The 22027-nt window shown below is 29.5% G+C and overlaps 1 protein-coding gene across 1 annotated transcript in view; it reads left to right on the top strand.

The window, feature by feature from the left end:
* Positions 1-22027, top strand: part of LOC142325405 (tight junction protein ZO-3-like) — a 981859-nt gene that overhangs the window by 28225 nt on the left and 931607 nt on the right. The window contains exon 2 of the mRNA XM_075367134.1: positions 9866-9974. Coding sequence (XP_075223249.1) covers positions 9866-9974 — 109 coding nt within the window. The remainder of the gene's footprint in view (positions 1-9865; positions 9975-22027) is intronic.

Below are 22027 nucleotides of genomic sequence, written 5' to 3'. Positions count from 1 at the left end.
ACATTACTTCTCTGTTACCTCTTATAAGCTGTAGTAAGCAATATTTAACTTATAATTTTCTTAAAAATTTACTATTCTCTACTTTAGTTATGTAAGTTGCAGATTGTAAATCTAAATAAGTAATAGATAACTATTATGAGGTCGGTTAATAGAAAATGAGACTAGATATGATAATTTGTAACTTGTTTTATAAACTTATATTTGTTTGTTATTCCATCTTGTTTTGAATTATTTACTTTCTTTCAATATTTACATACGTCACCTTAGAAAATTTTCATTTGTTTATTTATTTTAATTAACTTAGAAGTCAACTTTATTGGTGTAATGATTGATGCGTTTTTAGTTTATTTCAATAAAATTAACTTTATTCGATCCATATATACCGGGTAATTTAAAAAGACTTCACAACTTTAAAAGCGTATAAAAATTTATTTAGATATCTTACAGATTCGATTGAGGTTTCATTTCATAGATAAACACATCATGTTTGTCACCCATCTTTCACTTTGGTTCGATATGGCTTCCATTTGTAATGCGACATACATCCCACCTGAAGTCGATTTCATTCCAGATTGCAGCCAGCAGGTCGGGCGTTAGCCTCTGCAGCTACGGCGTTAATTTGAAGTCTTAGCTGAACAAAATCAGGCAAAGACGGTACATGAACGCGATCTCTAATGAAACCCCACAAGAAAATATCTAGCGGGGTCAAATCTAGGGAGCTTGGTGTCCGTGCAATTGGACCTTCAAGACCAATGCACCGACCTGAGAATAGAGTATTAAAAAAAACCTCGGGCTTGTAGGCGTTAGTAAGGTGGTACCCCGTATTGCTGGTAGTAATGGCGTCCATCTTGGTCATCATCGTCTAACTGAGGAATTAGAAAATTTTGAAGCGTGTCCAGATAAACAATACCATTTACGGTTGCCTCCTAGAAGAAGAACGGACCGTACAGATTTGGTTTGCTTACGGCATAAAAACATTGACCTTTGGGCTATCACGAAGTGCTGCAGAGTTTCATGAGGGTTTTCGCTACCTCATATTCGGCAGTTATGGGTGTTTACCTTGCCACTGATGTGAAACGTCGACTCATCACTAAAAATTACATTATCTAAAATATATCATTGTCTAAAATTACATACATCAGTTCCACACAAAACGGCAGCCGAGCAACTTATTCGTCATTTGTAATGTATTAAACCACGGTTAGGTTGTATCACTTCAAGTACAATCGTTTTAACCCACCGGGTTGGTCTAGTGGTGAACGCGTCTTCCCAAATCAGCTAATTTGGAAGTCGAGAGTTCCAGCGTTCAAGTCCTAGTAAAGATAGTTACTTTTGTACGGATTTGAATACTAGATAGTGGATACCGCTGTTCTTTGGTGATTGGGTTTCAATTAACCACACATCTCAGGAATGGTCGAACTGAGACTGTGCAAGACTATACTTCATTTAAACTCATACATATCATCCTCATTCATCCTCTGAAGTAATACCTCAACGGTAATTTCCGGAGGCCAAACAGGAAAAATAAAAAAGTACAATCGTTTTAAAGGAAAAATTTAATTGTCTATATTATCCATGGTCAACCTTTTTCAATAAGGTGCCACTTTTTGAACGTTGAATCTTAAGATTGCCACTTTCATGACCAATCTTACTTTCCTTTATCTTTATTTATGACTTCACGTACGTCTTACGTGATAATTTTCTTAATAGACTTATTTTTTAAATATTACCTTAAACATTACATCAGGCAATAACAAAAATGAAAAAAATTAAACGAAAAACCTTTCCGTTCAAAATATTTATTCAGATTGTTACGGATACACAGGCAATATATTTCATATTAGATATTTTTTGATTTAATTAGGTGCTGTCGAAATTTATGATGCTAATATAATATTAATAAAATATATATAGTATGTTGATTAAACAATAATGAATCAAAATATTTAATTTTACAATGAATGATTGACAGTTGAATATTAACATCGCTACTGTATTACGAAATATAATTATAGTTTGTAAAAAATTAATTCAAAACATGTAAAATTATTACAGATGTAAATGACAGTAAAATTAATAAAGAGAATTATTCAGAAATAATATCCTACAAAAAATTAATTTTCTACTAAATTGTTTTTAAGGTGTATTAAGGACTATTTCAATACAAAGGAATACGCTAATGAGGTTTTTGAATTTGCTAGGTCTTTACAATTTCATCTATATGTGAATTGATTTTTAAAGAAGCCAACAATAAGGTTTTTAGATGAGAATCAGTTGTGATCGAATTTATTTTTTATCATATTCATAATTGTGAATAACTGTTCACAAACATATGTGGAGCCAAACCTACAACAAAATTTCAGAGCGAAGTCTTACAAATTTGGGAAATCAGTAGTAGTCTAGAGAAATTTCCAAAACTCAATATAATTTTCACTACCTGGGATTGTAATTACTTCCTTAAATTTATTTTTAAGAATATTATGGTACTGAAGGTGAATTATTTCTGTTTGAATTTCAGAAGGTTAGTGGCACATAGCAATACAAAAAGGGGGTTGTAAAATGTTCAACATTTTTATTGTCCTTTTGGAAATCATTAAATCTTATTTCAAATGAGACTTTTAACTTGTAAATTAAGTTTTCATACCTATCATAATTAGGAAGGTTGTCTAGTTTGATCGCTAATTCTATCATTGGTTTGAAATTATCAGTTTTTTCTATTAAAATCTCTTAAAAAAAAAAGAGAAATTTCAACTACAAAAGAGGACGTAGAACTAAATAACATAGGAAACAAGCAATCTTTACCTTGTAGTTTTACATTTAAATTGTTCAAATGTTTCATAAAATCTGTAAGAAACGCCAGATCCCATAGCTAATCTTTATTTTTTTAGAAGCAAGCAGTCATTTTGCATATTACCTTTTTCTTCCAAAAAATGTAAGATGCTTTCGCGAAGATCCAAAATCTGTCATGGGTCATGCCTGTTGAAAGGCAGCAAACATTACAATAAAGAATTAATTCACTGTCTTCTTCTACCTCTTCGGAAAACCAGCAACGAAATTCTGGGCAATTAAGCGATAAAAATACACAAACACATAATAAAAACGAATTTGAAAACATTGTGTTCAGTATCCATAGACGCTGATTACGTCACTTTTTTAAGAATTAAATTCTCTACAAGTTTTGTAGAAAAGATTTATGGATTAATTATTATTTAAGAAAGTTATTTTAAGCTAAACATTAAAAAGTTGTTTTTTTGGACTCCTAACTTTGGGTTTAAAGTCAAATATCTTAAAAACTAAAGAAGATACAGTTGTGGGACCAATTTTATTGAATTATTCACGTCAAAAACCATAGAAAACCTCGCCTCTAAGATTAACATCCAAAAAATTTCAGTACGACCTCATTTAACTGGGGTAGCTGAGATCCAGGCGAAATCTTTCGTTAGCCGTAATTCGCTAACGAACCGTTTCCAGACCTATGTTTATATGAACCTTTTTCATTGTTTTGATAAACTGAATACACCTGTAAAGTATAGCAGATTCCTCGTGAAAACTCTGTATAAAAATAATAAATCATGAAAAAATTAACTATACAATAATAATAATAATAATCATATGATTATCATGTTAGTATGATAAAAGTAATAATCATGATAAATTATCGTCTATTAGATGAATTTTTTTACCATGTGATAAATGTTATGCCTTACTGGTACTCGAACCCAGAAGCTTTGTATGAAAGGTAGTTGTGCTATCACTCCGCCAAGGATACCGATGTTTGGATATAAATATATATATATATATATATATATATATATATATATATATATATATATATAAAATCTTAACTAATTTATTTTAAAATCTATTTTAAACTATAAAATAAAGTAATGTTAAAATAATTTACTAATAATAAAATGACAGGTATATTTCTATCAGCTAATTTAATTTTGAAAAGGATTCTTTTTTAATTTTAATAAAATATGTTGTATAAATTTTTCTGCTTTTATTTTTCATTAACATTTTTTACCAGTTTTTGTGTTTAAAAATGAAAAAAAACAAAAAAAAAACAGTAGCGACAATAGGATATTTACTCAATCAAAATGTTATTAAACCTTACCTTTTTGTCACCATTAACATTTCTTAAGTGAGTGAATGAATGAATGAGCCTGTTTATAAGGTTTACTGTTATTAATAAACATGATCTTCAATTTAAAAATCGTTAAATAGGAATTTTTACATTTCATTTTTACACTAGCTTGAATTATTTTGACTATAAATTTTTATTTTTGTAAAAGGTAACATTTTATTGTAAGTTATCTGAATTATTTGTTGAAGATTGTTCAGTTCTATCATCTTTATGTTTATTTATCTCATGAGGTATGTAGTAGTTTAGTGATATTTCGTAAATATCAGTTTTGTAAATTTAACTTAAAAGAAAAGAGCAGCAAGTTGGCGTTCCGTGACGCTTGAAAATAATTAGAGAGGTTCAGTATTCATTGTTTTGTTGTTGTAATAAAAAGGATAATTATGTTTTTTTACCTTCTAACCTTAATTTTTTTTACCTTCTTAATGTTACTTAATTGGGTTTCGTATACTTCAGCAAAGAATTTCAGGTAAAATGATTTGGACTCTGTTCTTTGTGAAGAATTTTACAAACGTAGTATTGGTGGACTGGTTTAGTGCATTTTTTTGTGTTAATAGACCATAAAAGGATCAAACAAATATAATTTTTTGTCTTTTACTTTCTTACTTCCCGGAATTTCTTCATCTTTTCTGATTTGATATTTTTATCTTCTTCAGTTCATTTCCTAAAAGTGGGGTTTTTCTGTTCAAATTGTACAAGAACTTTCTAAACTTATTTCTGTTTGAGTAACGTTTCTGAGTTTGATTGAATTTTTGCATTTATGTTTTCATTAACCTTGATGGTTTGTGTACTTTAAAATTTTATCAAACATTTGTTGTTCGATCTAGATTCGTTCATCGTCATCCTAGAAATCTTAATCTTTTTTTTTACAGTTTTGTTTCTAGTGTATTTTGATAAATATTTCTGTATTTGATCTTAATCTATAAATATCTTGGTCTTTTTATTTTCGTGTATTATTCTGAAGAATCTCCTTTCTATTTTAATTTTTTTTTTCTAAATTATTAAAGGAACAGTTTACTTGAACTTTTAATCGTTAAAGTAGATTGTTTCCAGTTTCCCATAACAATTAATTATGGTGCAGCTGTTATTATTATTTTAAATGTATTTATAATAAAATTTTAATATAAGTTTATCAGATGGTATTTTGTGCATTATGTGAATCTATGCATATTGTAATCTTTGTTTTCACTAATATTTTAAGCCTCTGTAGTTCCTAGTAGTGCCAAATTAACTAGGCATGAACGCCTCCGTAATTTACGGTTTAACATGCTACTTGTTTTTTTGCCAGATTCTGGTAAAAATATCTTTGTTTCCTAATTTATCTTAAATCTCTTCATTTCATATTTCATAAAATCATAAAATTTTCCAGATTCTCCTGTAATATCGGTTGCCTAATTATGTTTTTTTTTCTCTTTCCTAATTCCATATTTCATCGTGTATGACATTAAATACTACATTCAAATATTTAAAAGAATCTCTTCTTATTTTTTTATAACTTCATTTTTTCGTTCATTCTTTTTAATTTTATTACTCAACAATAATTTGCAATTTCTTATACATTACCCCATAACTTAAAATTTCTTGATAATCTTCTATTAAATTTTTTTTCTTATTCTTGTTTACTTTCACTGAGATTTGTTTTTCGGCAATTAGTATTTCATAAATATCATTTCGTTTCTTCTAATTTATTTCCGATTTCTGCTATTCGTTTTCGGTTTGTTATTCTGCTCTCCTACTTTTTATTTTACTTTTTGTATTGCTTCTTCCGCCTTTAGATAAAAAAAGCATAATGAATATACTTCATTCCTTCTCATCTTATTTTCGTACTGTGACCTGTCTTTCCTTGTCTGTTACTCCGATGATACTTGTATAATTTTTTTCTCTGTTTTTCAATCCTAATTTTCCCTATATTCTTATTTTTAGTACATTCCTTACATATATGTAAAAATTTTATCATTTATCGAGATTTTATAGTCAGACGACATAACAGTCAAATTTATTACTTTATTTATCACAAATTTTTAAATTTGTGATAAATATTCGTGGAAATATTCGAATTAATCAAAATACTTTCTCTTTAGTTAGAGATCGAATAATTTTAACTGTGAATACACACACGTAAAAATAATTATTCGATCGATACTGCTTTATAATCTGTATATGCAACCGTGTATCACTGATTAATAAGTTATATTTTCTCTTAAAAACTGGTTGCTGTAAAGTTCTGGTTTAAAATGTAAAAGGTACTCAAAGTATACAGGTTTTGTTTGTGTGTCGATTTTAATACTCGCGTATATACCGGAGAATTATTCCGTACGAGGCACATCAGTTAAGTGAGCTAACAACAGATGGCAACTGGGCTGCGTTAGTTCAGTGTTGGGCTCGGTTTCATAGAAAGTTGAGAGCGTTATGTCCTTTGCCTTTGGTGTATATAATGCGGCTCTAATATCAAGATAAACGATCTTCTCTGACCGGTTGTTATTCTTTAGGGCTAATACAGGATGAGGCCCTGGTTTTTCTGGAGGGAATTTTGTGGCTTACTTAAGGATCTTTTATTATTCATCAGTTTTATATCGGTTACTGATAATCTATATGAGTAAACGAGTTTTTTAAAGAATTTTTCTCTATAATTAAAAAAAAAAAAAATACACCTACAGAAAGAAATAACGACATGTGTGCACAGTAATTCAAAATGTTAAACAGCAATCTATGACTTGAGAATACTTTTTTTGTTTTTTTTTTTTATTTGTAGTTTATTAAAAGAGTGCAAGCAATTTTAACGGAAGAGGTATCATAACTTAAATGAACTCTTTATGTAAATTTATTTTCAGTGACGTGAGCGGTTTCCTTTCCTTCAAATCATTTTATTATTGTTAGTAGCGGTATTCAACCGACTCGGTAAACGATTTTAAGAAATTATTCGTATTTATTTCTAAATACAAATCAAATTAGACGCTTTCACTGTACAGTTTACAGCTTACTAGCTTCCGTAATTTTACTATTACGCGTTTTAATAAACACGTACGTATTTATCTATGTTTGACAGATTTGTATTCAAATATATCTTCTATTTCGGTCCGGTAATGTTTTACTGTTGCTAACGCCAAGTTTTAATGTATGCAAAATTCTAATTTAAGTATGAATGCTGACCGGTGAATAATAACAATTTGAATATAATGATTCATAGTTTTGGCGAGTATTAAAAATCGTGCACTGCACGATTTTATGAATGCACTGCACGAGATTAAATGAATGAGTTGGCATAAATATTATTTACGTCTGTCCTTTATAATATACAGAATAATTTATCTTAACAGAATGCATAAAAGAGATCTCCAATATTTTGTTAAATTATTCCTATTATTAGTAGAATAAAAAACTTTCTATCAACATAGGCCTGATCACAATTTTGGTTTTTTTTTTTAAATAGTGTTTTATATCTCCGGGTCGGTTTAAACTGTTTTAATAAAATTTCGCATTAAGATGGGAAATTTCCGAATAGTAATTAATAATCTTCTTATGTGCATCCTGTTTCTATGAGATGATTTACAAAAGTTGATCGTGTAACCGATGCAGTACTCTGTACAGTTTAATAATTTATATCCTCTGGATTGTTGTGTTTATTTTGTTAAAAGATCTTATTTATTGGTTTATTTCTTAAAAGCGACATACAATTTTAGACTTTCTTAGAATGTTGACTGTTTTGTATGGCCATTGATATACATTAATTTTTTTTCTGTCAGCAGGTTTATTTTGATATTAACTTACTCGTATTCCAGTAATTTTATTTTATTGTGTTCTGTAGTGTAGTTTCGACCGACTGCTGTTTTTGCGGCGTAAAATTCCATTGAAAATCAAACACCTCAAATATATATTTTTAAATAAAAAAAAATGTATTACTAATTAATATGTATTAATTCGTAGGCTTATGATTTGATTCATTAAAAAGTTTGATGTGGACACCACATGATTTCCTTACGCCTACTAAACTACATATACACATTTTTTTAAAATGAAAAGTTCATAAAATTTTATTTCATTAACAAGTTCTGTATTTTTTTTATTTTTTTAAATTATTATTTATTGTAATTTTTTTTTATTATCAGAGGTTAATAATTATTAAAAAATCTGTATATTTAAATTTAAAAAAAAAATTGGTAAAAAAGGATATGAAGTCTGATTTGAACCGATATGCCTTCTCCTCGTAAGATCCAAACATTTCATTAATTAAAATTTTATTCGGTTATAACTCTGAAAAATAAATATCAATGAAAATTATACCACTTATGATATATCATTGAAAAGCTCTCAATGAGGGCTTATTACTACAGAAAAAGTTCAAAATCCAAATTTTGGGCTTTTTTTGCACACTTTTGGTTCAGTCGATTGCAATCAAAAGGGGAATTGCACAACTAGATGTTACAAAAGTTCTAAATCCAAAATTTCAATATGCTATGGCTAATCGTTTTTGAGTATGCGAGATACGTACGTACAATGGGAACAAATTAATCTGAACACAGTATTTTCAACAGAACATTTTATTTTTAAAGAAAAGATGTTTAATAGTCAAACTTACTCAAATTTAATATTTTGTGTGTCCTCCTTTGTTTTTGATTATCTCATTAAACCTCTTTGGCATCTATTCCTTTAAGGTGAACAATGATTTTACATTTCTTCATCTCGAAACCAAACCTGTATTTGAAAATTGTTTCAGATTTGATTCCTTTTAATTTTTGTCTTCTTGAAATCTACTAAATACAATTGATAAACTCCCAAAAAATCTTCCTACATAAATTTGAACTGAAAATTTTCATAAATAAACTTGTAAACTGTAATAAACTCTTAGCCTAAAAAGTGTTGTTTAACCTAAAAATTCAGTTTTTTTAAGTTTCTTAAAATCAGTATTTAATTTCCAATCTTTTTTTTTTTTTTGTTTTTTCCGTAATAATTTCGATGTATTTCTTTATAGAATTTCCAGTTCTTTATAAATTTCTTTATAAAATTTATTTTAAATTACCTTCAGTATACATAATAATTATTTTTAACTTTTACTTATTAAATGATATTCAAAATACATTTTAACTATTTTTGTTTATTTGCGTATTTTTCTTTATATAAAGTAATATATTAAACTCGTTTCAAGAATATATATTTTTAGATAATTTTATATTATAGTTATACTCAACAATTTTCAATAATTATTTCTATTTTACAGCTTACCAATTACCGAATGGTGTACGTCATTTTGTTTCCTTCAAATCGTCAGCCGGTGTGTTTTTGCACGATTCACACATCATATATAGCATATATATATATATATATATATATATGCTATACACAAATAGCTTTATACATAAATGATATAGCCGGTTATTTGACAACTGGTGCAAAGTCGGTGCTACAATTTTACGATAAGTAAAAACGACGCCCCATTATATATTTACCTTCCTCCTAATGTTGGTGAATATAAAAGTTAAAAATTTTTATAAACTTTTAATTTAGGTATTATTTAACTGTCAATTATTTCATTTGGTTATTCATTTTAAAAATAAATAAATGTATATATATATATATTTATTTATTTTCCAAGTCCTTTTTGTTCCATTTAAGATGCGTTAATTATTCATTACTTTTATTATGTTTTTTCTTTTAAATTGTTTCTTTATTCTCTTCCATTTATGACGTTTGATATATGATTAATTGTCTTATTTTTATTTTCAGGGCCTCCTGCGCACGGCGATGATTGTGAAACAGAAGGAAGTATTAGGCATATCGACTCTGATGCAAAAGATTCTGATGATGATCAACTTGATTGCAATACAAGTAACAGGTCAGTTATTTCTTAAAACATTTCATAGAAATTATAAATCTAATGTACTTAAGTTTTTTTTTTTTTTATAGGATGCCTTATATGTTATTAAGTAATGTGTTTATGAGATCATTACAGTACTATTACACGGATCGAGCCTATATATTGTTATATCGTAATAAGTTGATATTTACAAATCTCACAACATGTAAATTTTTGTACGTGTAAAAATCTGAATGCAATTCCGTTTGCATCATACATAAACGCATTATAATCTTGTTTTATATTACAGGACATTAATGTCGTGTATATAGTAATTTATTTCCTCTTTTATTAATTAATTATAATTCGGTTATAGATTTTTAGTTATAATTAATTGCAAAATGAATCTGTCCTCTGATAGGAAAAATCCGAATTAATTACGTTGATATAATCCACTTTTTATTTTATTTATTTAATGATTATAAAATTTCATTATTGAAAATAATAGAATTTTCGGATCCTTTCGGGTGAATCTATTTCATATCGCGGCATAGATCTGTATCGTTATTATCGTTTAATAAATAAATTCGAATGTCCAAGTTTTCATTGTTTGTACCGGTGTTATCTTAAAAATCAGGAACATAAGAGCCAATTTAAATAATTATTTTACCAATGTATTTATTGAACTTTTGAGAAGGTTTTAGAGGTAAATTTATTAAGATAACTAGCCGATTACCCGGCGTTGCCCGGGTATTTATTTACTTTATTATAAAAAAATGTAGTTTCCCCTCCTGGAAGAAGAATAAATAAATTTTTGGGTTGAACAAGCAACATTAAGTTGTCCGTGGGAGAAATATGACGATATCAAATCCACTCCGCAATATTTATTAGACTGCTTGGCGATGTCAAAATGTAAAGGTGGAATGGGCTATCCTCCCTCCTTCCATTAACGTCGCCGCAATTCCTGAAGAGGCAATGGTTAGAGCAACTTCTCCCTGAACTGTGGTTTCGGCCAGAATTAAATTAGTTAAAAATATTTTTATCTGTGCATAATGATATCCAAAGGTTTCCAGAAGGTTCTACTGATACCGAGTTCTATTCGTTTCCACAACCTTCAAGAAGGTTCTGCAGAGTTTTATACGGTTGTAAAAATTTCCAAAAGGTTCTACAGAATTCTATTCGACTAAATTTGGACTTAAATGAACTGTCAGCAGTCAGCCGAGCGACCACAAAAACTATGGATTCGACACTAAATTTGTCGTATTCCATTATTTTTACATTGTCACTTGTGCAGTATTTTTACGAATTGACGGGAAAATCTGTTTTACCAAACGTTTTTCAGACTGAACTTATTTTAAACGGACATTTAAATATTAAATTAAAATCTTAACTATGTCTCCTATATTTTCAATTGAAGAAATATTTACTAGCTGTTTCCCCGTTCTTGATGAAAAGTAGATTTTTGATTGTATAAATAAAGTTCCACTTACTAAAAATTTTAAATATATTTCCAAGCATTTTCCGGAATTGCTACTCCATCATCAGGGATTTCTTAAGATGTTAATTCAAAATTCAAATGTCATATGTATAATTATATTTAAAGTTGTTACGTTCATAATAGTCGGTCGTCAAAAAATGAAAAATAATTTGTACGTCAATAAGACTGTAACGTCATGTCCGTAAGATGTTTACGATTATTATGTAAAGAAAATTAAATCTAGATTTTTTAAGCGTTACTGATTTAGAATATAATTTAACAAAAATATTAATTCGTAAAAATTAAATCCGCTCCTCCTTTGGTTACATGCTGTTTAATAATATACTGTTCTTTTCCTTTAAACACCCCGAAGGCAACCGGTCTTCGCAAAACTCAGTCGTTTCGCAGTGTCGTGGCAGCAGTCTCTGCCCACTCTAGCTAGCCCCCTTCTGGGGCTTTCCTACCGGTGTCTTCCCAACTTCACTAGGATACGCCGACTTCTTCTTCCGGATAGCCGATATGCCCTTCCGCTAAGGAACTACCCATCCTGCCTCTACGCTAACAGTTCCAGATGTGCGTTTCGCACATCCTTCACTTCGCGACGCACTCCTTGAGGGTTCTTTATGCCATCATCGGGGAGTACCGACCCCCCCCCACCCCCACAACTCTTGAATATGAGCGAACCCTAACACCCTAGGCAAAAAGACTAACTCCTTGGCCCTGCACGTCGGTACGCTTCGACCCTTTTTATAATAACATGCTGTAATAGTTGTAATGTTTTTTTTTAGATTTACATCTTCAGGGTGCATATTTATGGTAAAAATTTATTTTATGATTTATTATTTCTGCTTGAATTTTAAAGAAAATTATATAGGAAAAAAAAATTTTAAAACATCTTTCATAACAAATCCTTTGCAAATTTCAGTAAGTAGTTCTTTACATCATCATCATGCAGGAATTTTAATTTAAAAAACTGAATGTGTGTTTTAGTAAAAGATTTCAAGAATTCTATTACAATAAAAGCAAGTGTAATTTAAAACAATTATTTTACGAAATGTTTTTGATATTTTCACCGTAAGAAAATATACAAGAAGTAGATAAGAAGTGGCACTCGGATGAGTGTCAAGTTATACAACTTATGCGCTTGAAATTTAATCAATACTCAAAATTTCGTGATTTTACATTTAAGATTAACATTAAAAAAAATTATTAATTTTTCCACCTATATTTTTTTGGACGGAAATGATTTTATTATATTTAGAAATTATGGGTTATTGCATTTACTTATTTATTTTTAATATTATAGCTTAGAGATTTTATTTCTTTTGTTACATAATTGTTTAATTCTACTAATTTCCTTTACTACAATTTTCATGGTGTTTGTAATTATTCCATAATTTTATTCCTTAGATAAAATTTAGTGTTTTGTAGCGTATTTTATATGTTGTATACATTACCTTAAAAAATAATATAATAACAAATGAAAGTTTTTCTTGTTTTAATGCAATCTTGTTCCAATTTAAACCATTTAATAGGCGGTGTTATAGAAAATTACGTAGTTTGTAATTTAATGAAAAACAACGATACCCTGCGGAGTATTGTGTAAAGAAGGTATGGGAAAACTTGACAGGAAATGCAAGGTAACTGACTCGACTTTTTTTTATTCGTTGACTCATTCTGTAGTCTCATTAGTTAATAATTGTTACTTTTGTATACACTATAATTATTTAAAAACAGTTGTAAGTTATAGCTTTTTTTAATTTATTTTGTATTTTCTTCTTTTTTTATTCAGTAAATAACCTTATGAATAATACTTTAGTTTTCAGTTACAACAGTTTCTTAAGTAAGTACAAGTCTTTAGCTACTCTGTACTGTTTGCAACAATAATCGTTTTATTAACGCGTAAAACGTGTCAGTTTTAACCATATCATCATCGAGAATTTCGCGTGCTATTTTAAATTTCCATGGCATAACATACATAGGGTGGTAGAATGTTACATAACAGTTATCTAGGGGAATATATTAACACATCACTAGATGACATAAGATAACTGTATTAACTTGGTATCACCCGAAGTAATCGCCTTTTTATGAAGATTATTAACGCTACCGATTACCAAGGTAAAAATTACTACTCGCACAGAAAAGTCATTTTAAATGGGTTTTCATATTCCTCAAAAGTTTATTAGATGAATTTTTAAAAGCAATTCGTTTAAAGTTCTTATAAAAGTTTAGCGTAATTTTCTAGTCTTTTTTAGTATGGCAAAGAGTTTTATTTATAAAAAGTCGTTGAAGATCATTTTCGATTTGGTTATAATCCTGCAGACATTTAGTTTACTGCTTTCTAGTAAATTTTAAGCTTGTTTAGACCATTTTTAAACTCGATTAAGAAGTTATCGGGATACTATTACAGATTACATATCTATAGGATAAGGTCTTAAGGAATTACGTGAAAATAGTAGAAAAGATTAAAAATTTCTAGTACATATACATTTTATGAGTACGTAAAATAAAATACATTCGTTGTAATGTTGAAATGTTTAATCTTTAACGAATGATTATATTAAATTTATAACTTTCTTATTTAACATTGTGTTAGTAATTGAAATTTTTGAATGTTTTTATTTAAGCTCGTTGTAAGTTAGCGTAATTGTGACGGGTATAAAAGATTTTGAAGTTTTTTACTTCCTTGTACGAAATAAAGGAAGAACTGTGATCGCGGATAATTTCGGTTTTCAGATTTCAACGGAAATATCCATTTTGGCTATGCCTGAATCCATTTTGACTAGTTTCGTCGTGATGTCTGTACCTACGTATGTATCTCGCATAACTCAAAAACGATTAGCCGTAGTATGCTGAAATTTTGAATTTAGGACTGTTGTAACATTTAATTGTGCACCTTCCCTTTTGATTGCAATCGATGGGACCAAAAGTGTCAAAAAAAGCACAAAATCCAATAAAATTTGGATTTTGGACTTTTTCTTAACTCCAGTAATACGCCCTCATTGAGATCTTTTCAAAGTTATTTCATAAGTGGTGTTTATTTTCATTGGTTTCAGAGTTACAGCCAAATAAAATTTTATTTAACGCAATATTTGGATCTTATAAGGGGAAGGCATATCGGTTCGAATCAGATTTCATCTCCTTTTTTTTATCATTTCTTCTTTTAATTCAAATACGAAGGTTATTTTTTTTCAAGGTCCGATCGGTCACGAAATTAAAACCACAGTGAAAATAAAAAAATTTTTATTTGTAACAAGTACTTACATAGTTACGCTATTTCTCCACGTAGTCGCCACTCCGATTTAGAAATTTATCGTAGCGTGGTACCAACTCTCCAATACCGTCGTTATAGAACGGAGCAGCCTGTATTTTCAACCATATTTCTACGCTGGTCTGCAGCTCGATGTCTGTGCCAAAATGTTGTCCTTCTAGCCAGCGTTTCACGTGAGCAAAGAGGTCACTTCCCAAGAAAACGCTACAGGAGCTTCTTTGTTACAGCTGCAGCGTGCGAATTTCGTTCATGATCATAGTAAACATTACTCTCACCTTATGATTGGTTAAAAAACAAAGAATACGATTGTTTGAAAAATCGATAAGAATTAGTAATTCTTATCATTATCAGGCACAAAATTCCAACCAATCGTATTCTTTAATTTTTTACCAATCATAAGGTGAGAGTAATTCTTATCATCATCAGACACAAAATTCCAACCAATCGTATACGTTGTTTTTTTACCAATCATAAGGTGAGAGTAATTCTTATCATTATCAGGCCCGAAGTTCCAACAAATCGTATTCGTTCTTTTTTAACCAATCCTAAGGTGAGAGTAAAAGGGTTATTTTTTTTCAAGGTTCGATCGGTCACGAAATTAAACCACAGTGAAAATAAATAATTTTTTATTTGTAACAAGTACTTACATAGTTATACTATTTCTCTACATAGTCGCCACTCCGATTTAGACATTTGTCGTAGTGTGGTATCAATTTTCCAATACCCTCGTCATAGAACGGAGCCGCCTGTGTGTTCAGCTATGTTTATACGCTGGTCTGCAACTCGATGTCTGTGCCAAAATGTTGTTTTTTTAGCCAGTGTTTCATGTGAGCAAATAGGTGAAAATCGGATGTAGCTAAGTCCGGGCTGTATGGTGGATGATCAAACACTTCTCAACGAAAACGCTGCAGGAGCTTATTTGTTAGTGTGCGGCCGAGCATTGTCGTGGAGAAAGACAATTCGTTCCTCTCCGCTTATTCTTATTCACTCACCATATAGTTTTTAACTTCTTGACATATTTCAGTAAATTACACAGTCAGGTAAACTGCATTCTAACTGATGATTCCAAATAAATTGGAATTGCCCTAAAAACGAGGGCAGAGATTTCTTTTAAATTAAATGGTATTTTTTTTAAATATATCAAACACCAGAAGTTTGCTTTCGTAATCGAAGTTTGTTATTTGGTAAATTACTGAAGTGCTCTTAATTATAAAATTACGGTTAGAAAGGACGGAGCATTTCTTTCACAAATAGTCTTCTCTTGTGAACATTTAAAGGTGCTCTATTTTAAAGAAATTGAGGATTAGTTTTACAACCCTTTAGAGTATTAATGGTAATGTTTTTTTAGTTGGGTTTTGTACCCGGACAAATGTAGCTTTACTAAGTCTTGAAAATTTCATTCCCCTACACGTTGTAGAACATTAAAGACTATACTTTAAAGATGTATTATTTAGTTTCAAATACTAAATTCGTGTTGTAATATATATATATATATATTTTTTCTTTTAATTGACTATTGATAGAAATATTGAACTGATAGCTGCTAAATCGCGATACTTTTCTGTTAAAATTAGCAACATAATTAATGAATTGTAGTAGGATTTTTTTAATATTATTTTTATGTTATGAAAATCTATAAATGTTGCCTCTTAAAAAATAAAGTCTGATGTAAGAGCGGAAACCTTTTCGCAGGAAAAAAGTTTTGTCATATTGTAGATGAATGAGAAAACTTTTAAAAAGATGAACAATGTGTTGTTTGAAAGCGTGTCTTTTTTCCATTGTTAGATAACATCAACTCTTTCCGGTTTGTGTATCCGATTTTAGTAGAATATTTCGTATTTTATTATTCCGGTATTTTTTTTTTTTGTATGGTTAGTACATAATTTTTTCATGTAGATAGTCTTTTCTATAAGAATATTGATTATACTATTGATAAGATGTCGATCGTGTATCCTTTTTATACAATTTTGACGAAATGTTAAAAAATAATAATATTAAGTGTATTCTTGCCTGTTTAAAAAATAAAACTTTAAAAGTATGCAATAATTATATTAAAATATTTTTAACATCAAAAGTACATTTTTTCTCCCAATGTGTACTTTGGGATTTGTTCAACCAGCGAACAATAAACAAAAAATGGATGATGGCATGGATATTATGACATGTAAATGTAGTCTTTACAGATTCAGGCCGACCATTCCTGAGATGTGTAGTTAATTAAACCCCAACCACCAAAGTTTCTTTTTAGTTTTTGTGTATTTCTTTTTGTCCTGGCAATAGTAAAAGCTTCTGTTGAATAATTATTTTTACTATACAACTATTGAGATAAATCGTATATCATAAGCTTAATAATTTGTTTCATAATAATAATAATACAAAAACCGAGAATAGTCTTATTTCATTACTCAATTTTTTCCTGTCAGACAAACAGTTTAATTACATTATGATAGTTTTTTTTTTCAAAGAAATTAAGGAAAATATTCTTCATTGAATAGTAAGTAGTTAATCTAAAGCGACTTTATGCCCACGTAAACCTCATAAATAAGATTTTAAAACATATTCTATAACTGCTTAACAACAATCTTTTGTCTTTATTCTAATCAGTTTTTGGCGTTTTATGACTTTTGGTATTCCTCTTACCGGTTGTATATTTTTTCCAAGGAATTGTTCAGTCAGGAACAGTTACTTTTAAAAATTAAAAATGACTGTTGGTATTGATAATATTATTAAGACTATTGTATATTAATGAAAAACTAACAATTATTTATGTCGCCGAAAAGTTTTTTACTATTTATAAATAAATTAAATGTTTTTCGCCAGCGCAGGCGATCCGATGTAAAACAACTTTTATGGAAAACGATTAGCCAGGGTCTTGTCTTTCGAGCACCTGTCTATAATAGTAGTAATGTAATACAGTTATTTTATAAGATGGTCGTTACAGTACTTTTTCCTCTCCGAAGGATTTAATGCACTGTTTATTTAAAAAGTTGTTTTTGTAATTCCAGATTGTCCCTTATTAAAAGTTACTTTTAATTAATATATGTGAACGTATTCACTTACACGTAAATAAAAGTATCGGAACGAATATACCAATTTATTTTAAATTCATGTCTGAAATACCTATTAATTTGAAAATTTGTGAATAGATGGTGAGGGTACTGTTGGTTTAAGATCCTAAAGGAGGCGTAAAATAGGTATCGATTAAAAAATAGTAAAGGGGTTTTACTTATTTTGTGGAAAAATACGAATAATAAAATGCAATTTTACTGATTAACAGAAAAAGATGTAGTCCAGGCGGTATCTGTTTTGGGTTGGGCTTTTTCTATATGATCTCTAAGTTTTTTAATGCCTCCGGAATATCATCAGAAATGATTATTTCGTTATGCGTCAGTTGAAAAAGGTGTACTTAAATTTTTATTAAAAAAAATGTAAAGAAATCCCAAAAATATCCTGTTTTTTCTCCTGTTTTCCTCGATAATTCGATAACTGTTAATTTTAGAGAAAATTTTTCTTATTAATATTTACATACGATGTCATCGGTTGCAAATCGAAAAACGTTATTATTGATGCAAAAATAGCAGTAAATGTAAAATAAAATATATATATTTTATGGGAATTTTTTCGATTAAAAATTTAAGCTAACCTTTTTCAACTGACGCATCACGAAATAATCATTTCTGAAGTCCAAGTATGCCCATTTTAAAACAGATACCGCTTGAACTATTTAGGGTATAAATTAAGACCGACCATATTCGATTTAAAAAAAAAAAAGCTGTCAACACACACAACTTAATTTATCATTTTATTCGGCACTACAAAATTAATGTAATTTCACAACTTAAATAAAAAAATTTCGCTTGTGCGGTCGGTAGACTTGTGAAGCCGCGAAGCTTAACTTACCAAATGGACCGGGCGATCGAGTTCGTGACCCAGCCAGACGGAGTTAATTTTTTACACTTTAAATATTATTCATTTTTTAAATTCTGCCGTTCACTTTGACGTCACAACATAACAAACGACTACAACATTTTTTTGGGCGAGTGCGATTTTTCAAAAACTTTTTTGTAGATATTATTATTTTTTAATCGTTAAGAAATGTTTTTTTCTCAGCTCCCCTGGATTGGTCCTGCAATCTAGCATTTGGATGATAACTCAATCCAGGGAAGTATCCTGTAACTTTAATAGCTTTTTCTACCCGCCGGCACGGCAGGTCGGCCCACCGGTTCCGGATCTTTTACTATGTCTTGCCTGACTAACTGACAGGGGAGGGAAAACCCGGGCCCGGCTACGCCGTTCCGGGGTTCTCACCCCAGCAGCCGGGGGTCTTTTATTAACTTTATTTGCCTGCTCAATCTTTGAGGCGGGAAGGCCGAACCCGGCGATACCGTTACCAGATCCTGTCCCAATCACTGGGACGTGGTTTTACTATTTATTTTCGGACCATTTGCCATTCTCGATATTTAAGGTACAAATGTACCTGAAAAAAAATATGATCTTAATTAGGCGAAATCTCGAGATACTGAGGATGGATTTGCTGTACAGACTCACCCCCTTGACCTTTTAAATTGAAAATTTTAATGGCATCAACGCCCAATATATATATAAGTAATCTGGCAAAGTTTGGTCAGAATCGGTTCAGTAGTTCTGGAGATATAAGGTGATTTAGAGGGCAACACCGAACACATGCACATGTACATACGAACATTAACATCCGCAAAATTTCCATCCGGTTTTTTGGATTCCTTAGGTGTAAAAATCCGGTGAAAACCGCATATGCCCATATTGGACCGATTAAAATACTTTCCCTTCTAGAGCTCTGTTATAGCGCTATCTAGACGAGAAAGTAAAACTTTTATTTTGAAGCAAGTTATTACATTTTTTAAATAATCGACAAAGATGAAATGCGACTATTTTACATTTATCTCCTTATTTTCCTTGATTCTATCACTTTTATTTTATATTGAGTATTTTTTTTTTGTTCTTTAAAGAGGAACAGATTTCCCGTGGTTTATACCTAGACGGTTTTATATTGTTATATTTCTTTACATTTATAATAATCTATCCTTAAGCCACAATTTATTTCAACTAAAGAAGGATGGATTTTTAATTTTGCTGTCTTGCTTTAAGGTTGTTGCGATGCGCTACACTTACGTTGGCAATTATCAGGTTACTGCTGATGTTTTTGATTGCCGCTATAAAAACGTATTTTTTATGTATAACCTATATAAATGTATATGTTTTTATATATACACGCGAACGTTTGTTTGTATATAAAAAAAAGTTACGGAAATGAAACTGATACTTAAATCTGCTGACATTTAATAATGTTAATTGGGTAGGCCGTTTTATAACAGAATGTCGTCTTAGCTAATTAAATTATATATTAAATCATGTAAATTCCTGAATTACCTCTCACACATACTCGTACGGTTGGCATTCCAGTGTAAGGTGCGCACTGTAATGTGAAATTTCACTTAATATTATATAAACACAAACCATATTTGTAAATTTGTATCTTATCTGTCTAGTTTAGTTAGTTAGTTAAAGCAATAAATCGTACTGTGTTATTATTACAAGATACCCAATATACATATATTTTAAAAATGTAAATAGATTTTAAGAATTTATTTAATGAAATTATTATTAGATACTAAAACAGAAAAAGCAGATCGTTAAATCATTTAATTTTGAGAAACTATTGATTTGACTAAAGTTTGAAGTATAAAAGTGGTATGAAAATTAGGGATGGTTATTAGCAATAATTCACACAATATAAAATTACTTTTACTTTATAGATCTTCACTGTATTTTTATTGATATTTGAACTGTTACAAAATTCTGTTTTTTTAATTTTTTTAAAAACCTGTATTAAGCAGTAATTATATTCATGCTCGTAAATGGACCGCCACTTAAAAAAAATTACTAACTGTTTAACCGCAGACTGCAGCTGCTTATTTAACCCTCGATTTAAAAAAATTCACAAAAATACTGAATTAAAAATAATTCGTAAAAAGCTGACAACCGTGTTTTTGAACCTTCTGGGCATTTGCGTAAAATTTAAAATTTACCAATGGGTAAATTAAATTTTTCCCATTGGTAAATTGGAAAATTATATTGTTAATATTTGAGTTTTACTTATTTTATTTTCTATTTATATACTAATTTCTGTAATAAATGAAAATTAATTTAAAAAAAAAAATTGATAATCTGTTAAACAAGTGAAGAAAATATCTTAAAACCCCTTTTTATCCTCAGACCCAAAACAGGATTTTATCCTCTCCTGCTCTTAAAGACCAAAATTAATCTTTCGTTAAAATAGCCGATATACGTATTTCAGAATGAAATATTTATATTTGAAACAACGATTATAAAAATATAAAAAACTGATTTATTAAATCGTCAGGAATACAAAACATCTGATTCTAATAATTTATTCGAAGTTAAAATTAAACAATTATTTTCTTTCATTTAACCGACAATTATAACGCAAATTTATTTTTTTTATACTAAACTCGTATTAAAAGTGTAGTTTACTATACAATTGTTATGATTACTATATCTTCCCTTTTTACGAATTAATTTTAAAATTACTGTGATAGTTCAAGCGTGAAGGACTAGCCGCGTTTGTTTTCTCTTTACAATCTATTCACTGAAATTAAAATGAAATGTTTTAAAAATCCTTGAATTTTGATCACCTGATATCCAATATAATATTTTATTAACTGTAGGCTGTATAATAATTTTTAAAATGTTTATTTATACTAGATTATCTTTTATAAAAAATTGAATGGTTTTTTTTAATTTTGATGGAAGAATTGGTTTCGAAATATGTGAAAGTATACCTTAAAAATGAGCATATTCTCAAACTATGATTGACTCTGATTTACAATATTATTATTTTGTTACGAAATTGTTGTGCCTATCCTGATTACCTAAACGGCTTTCATAGCTGCTGTATATTCGTTTATTCTATTTTTCGTTTACTCAATTTTTTCTTCTACAATCTTTTTTATTGTTGAGCCATCATTATTTGACCGATACTACTCTCCATTACTTTCTGTTCTGCGGTTATCTTGTAATCTAAAAATAATTACTACTTCCTGCGTACTCAAGTTATCTGTTTTATATAGTCCAGTTTTTCCTTCCTCTAAAGTTTTTTGCTTCTACGCGTCACTCTTTCACCAAAGTATTTAAATCTGGATGTCGTAACTACGATTCGCCGGTCTAGTTTGCCTCTACAAGGTGCTGTCACAGACTACTATTCTCTTCGATTTACCTTTCGACATCACATAATATTGTGACAACCGACTTAGTTTTTAACATCCTACTGAAACGCCACAT

The sequence above is a fragment of the Lycorma delicatula genome, chromosome 5 (genome assembly GCF_047948215.1).
Source record: "Lycorma delicatula isolate Av1 chromosome 5, ASM4794821v1, whole genome shotgun sequence".
Classification (NCBI taxonomy): Eukaryota; Metazoa; Arthropoda; class Insecta; order Hemiptera; family Fulgoridae; genus Lycorma; species Lycorma delicatula.
Note: the sequence above shows the minus strand (reverse complement) of the source record. Positions and strands in the feature narration are given on the sequence as shown.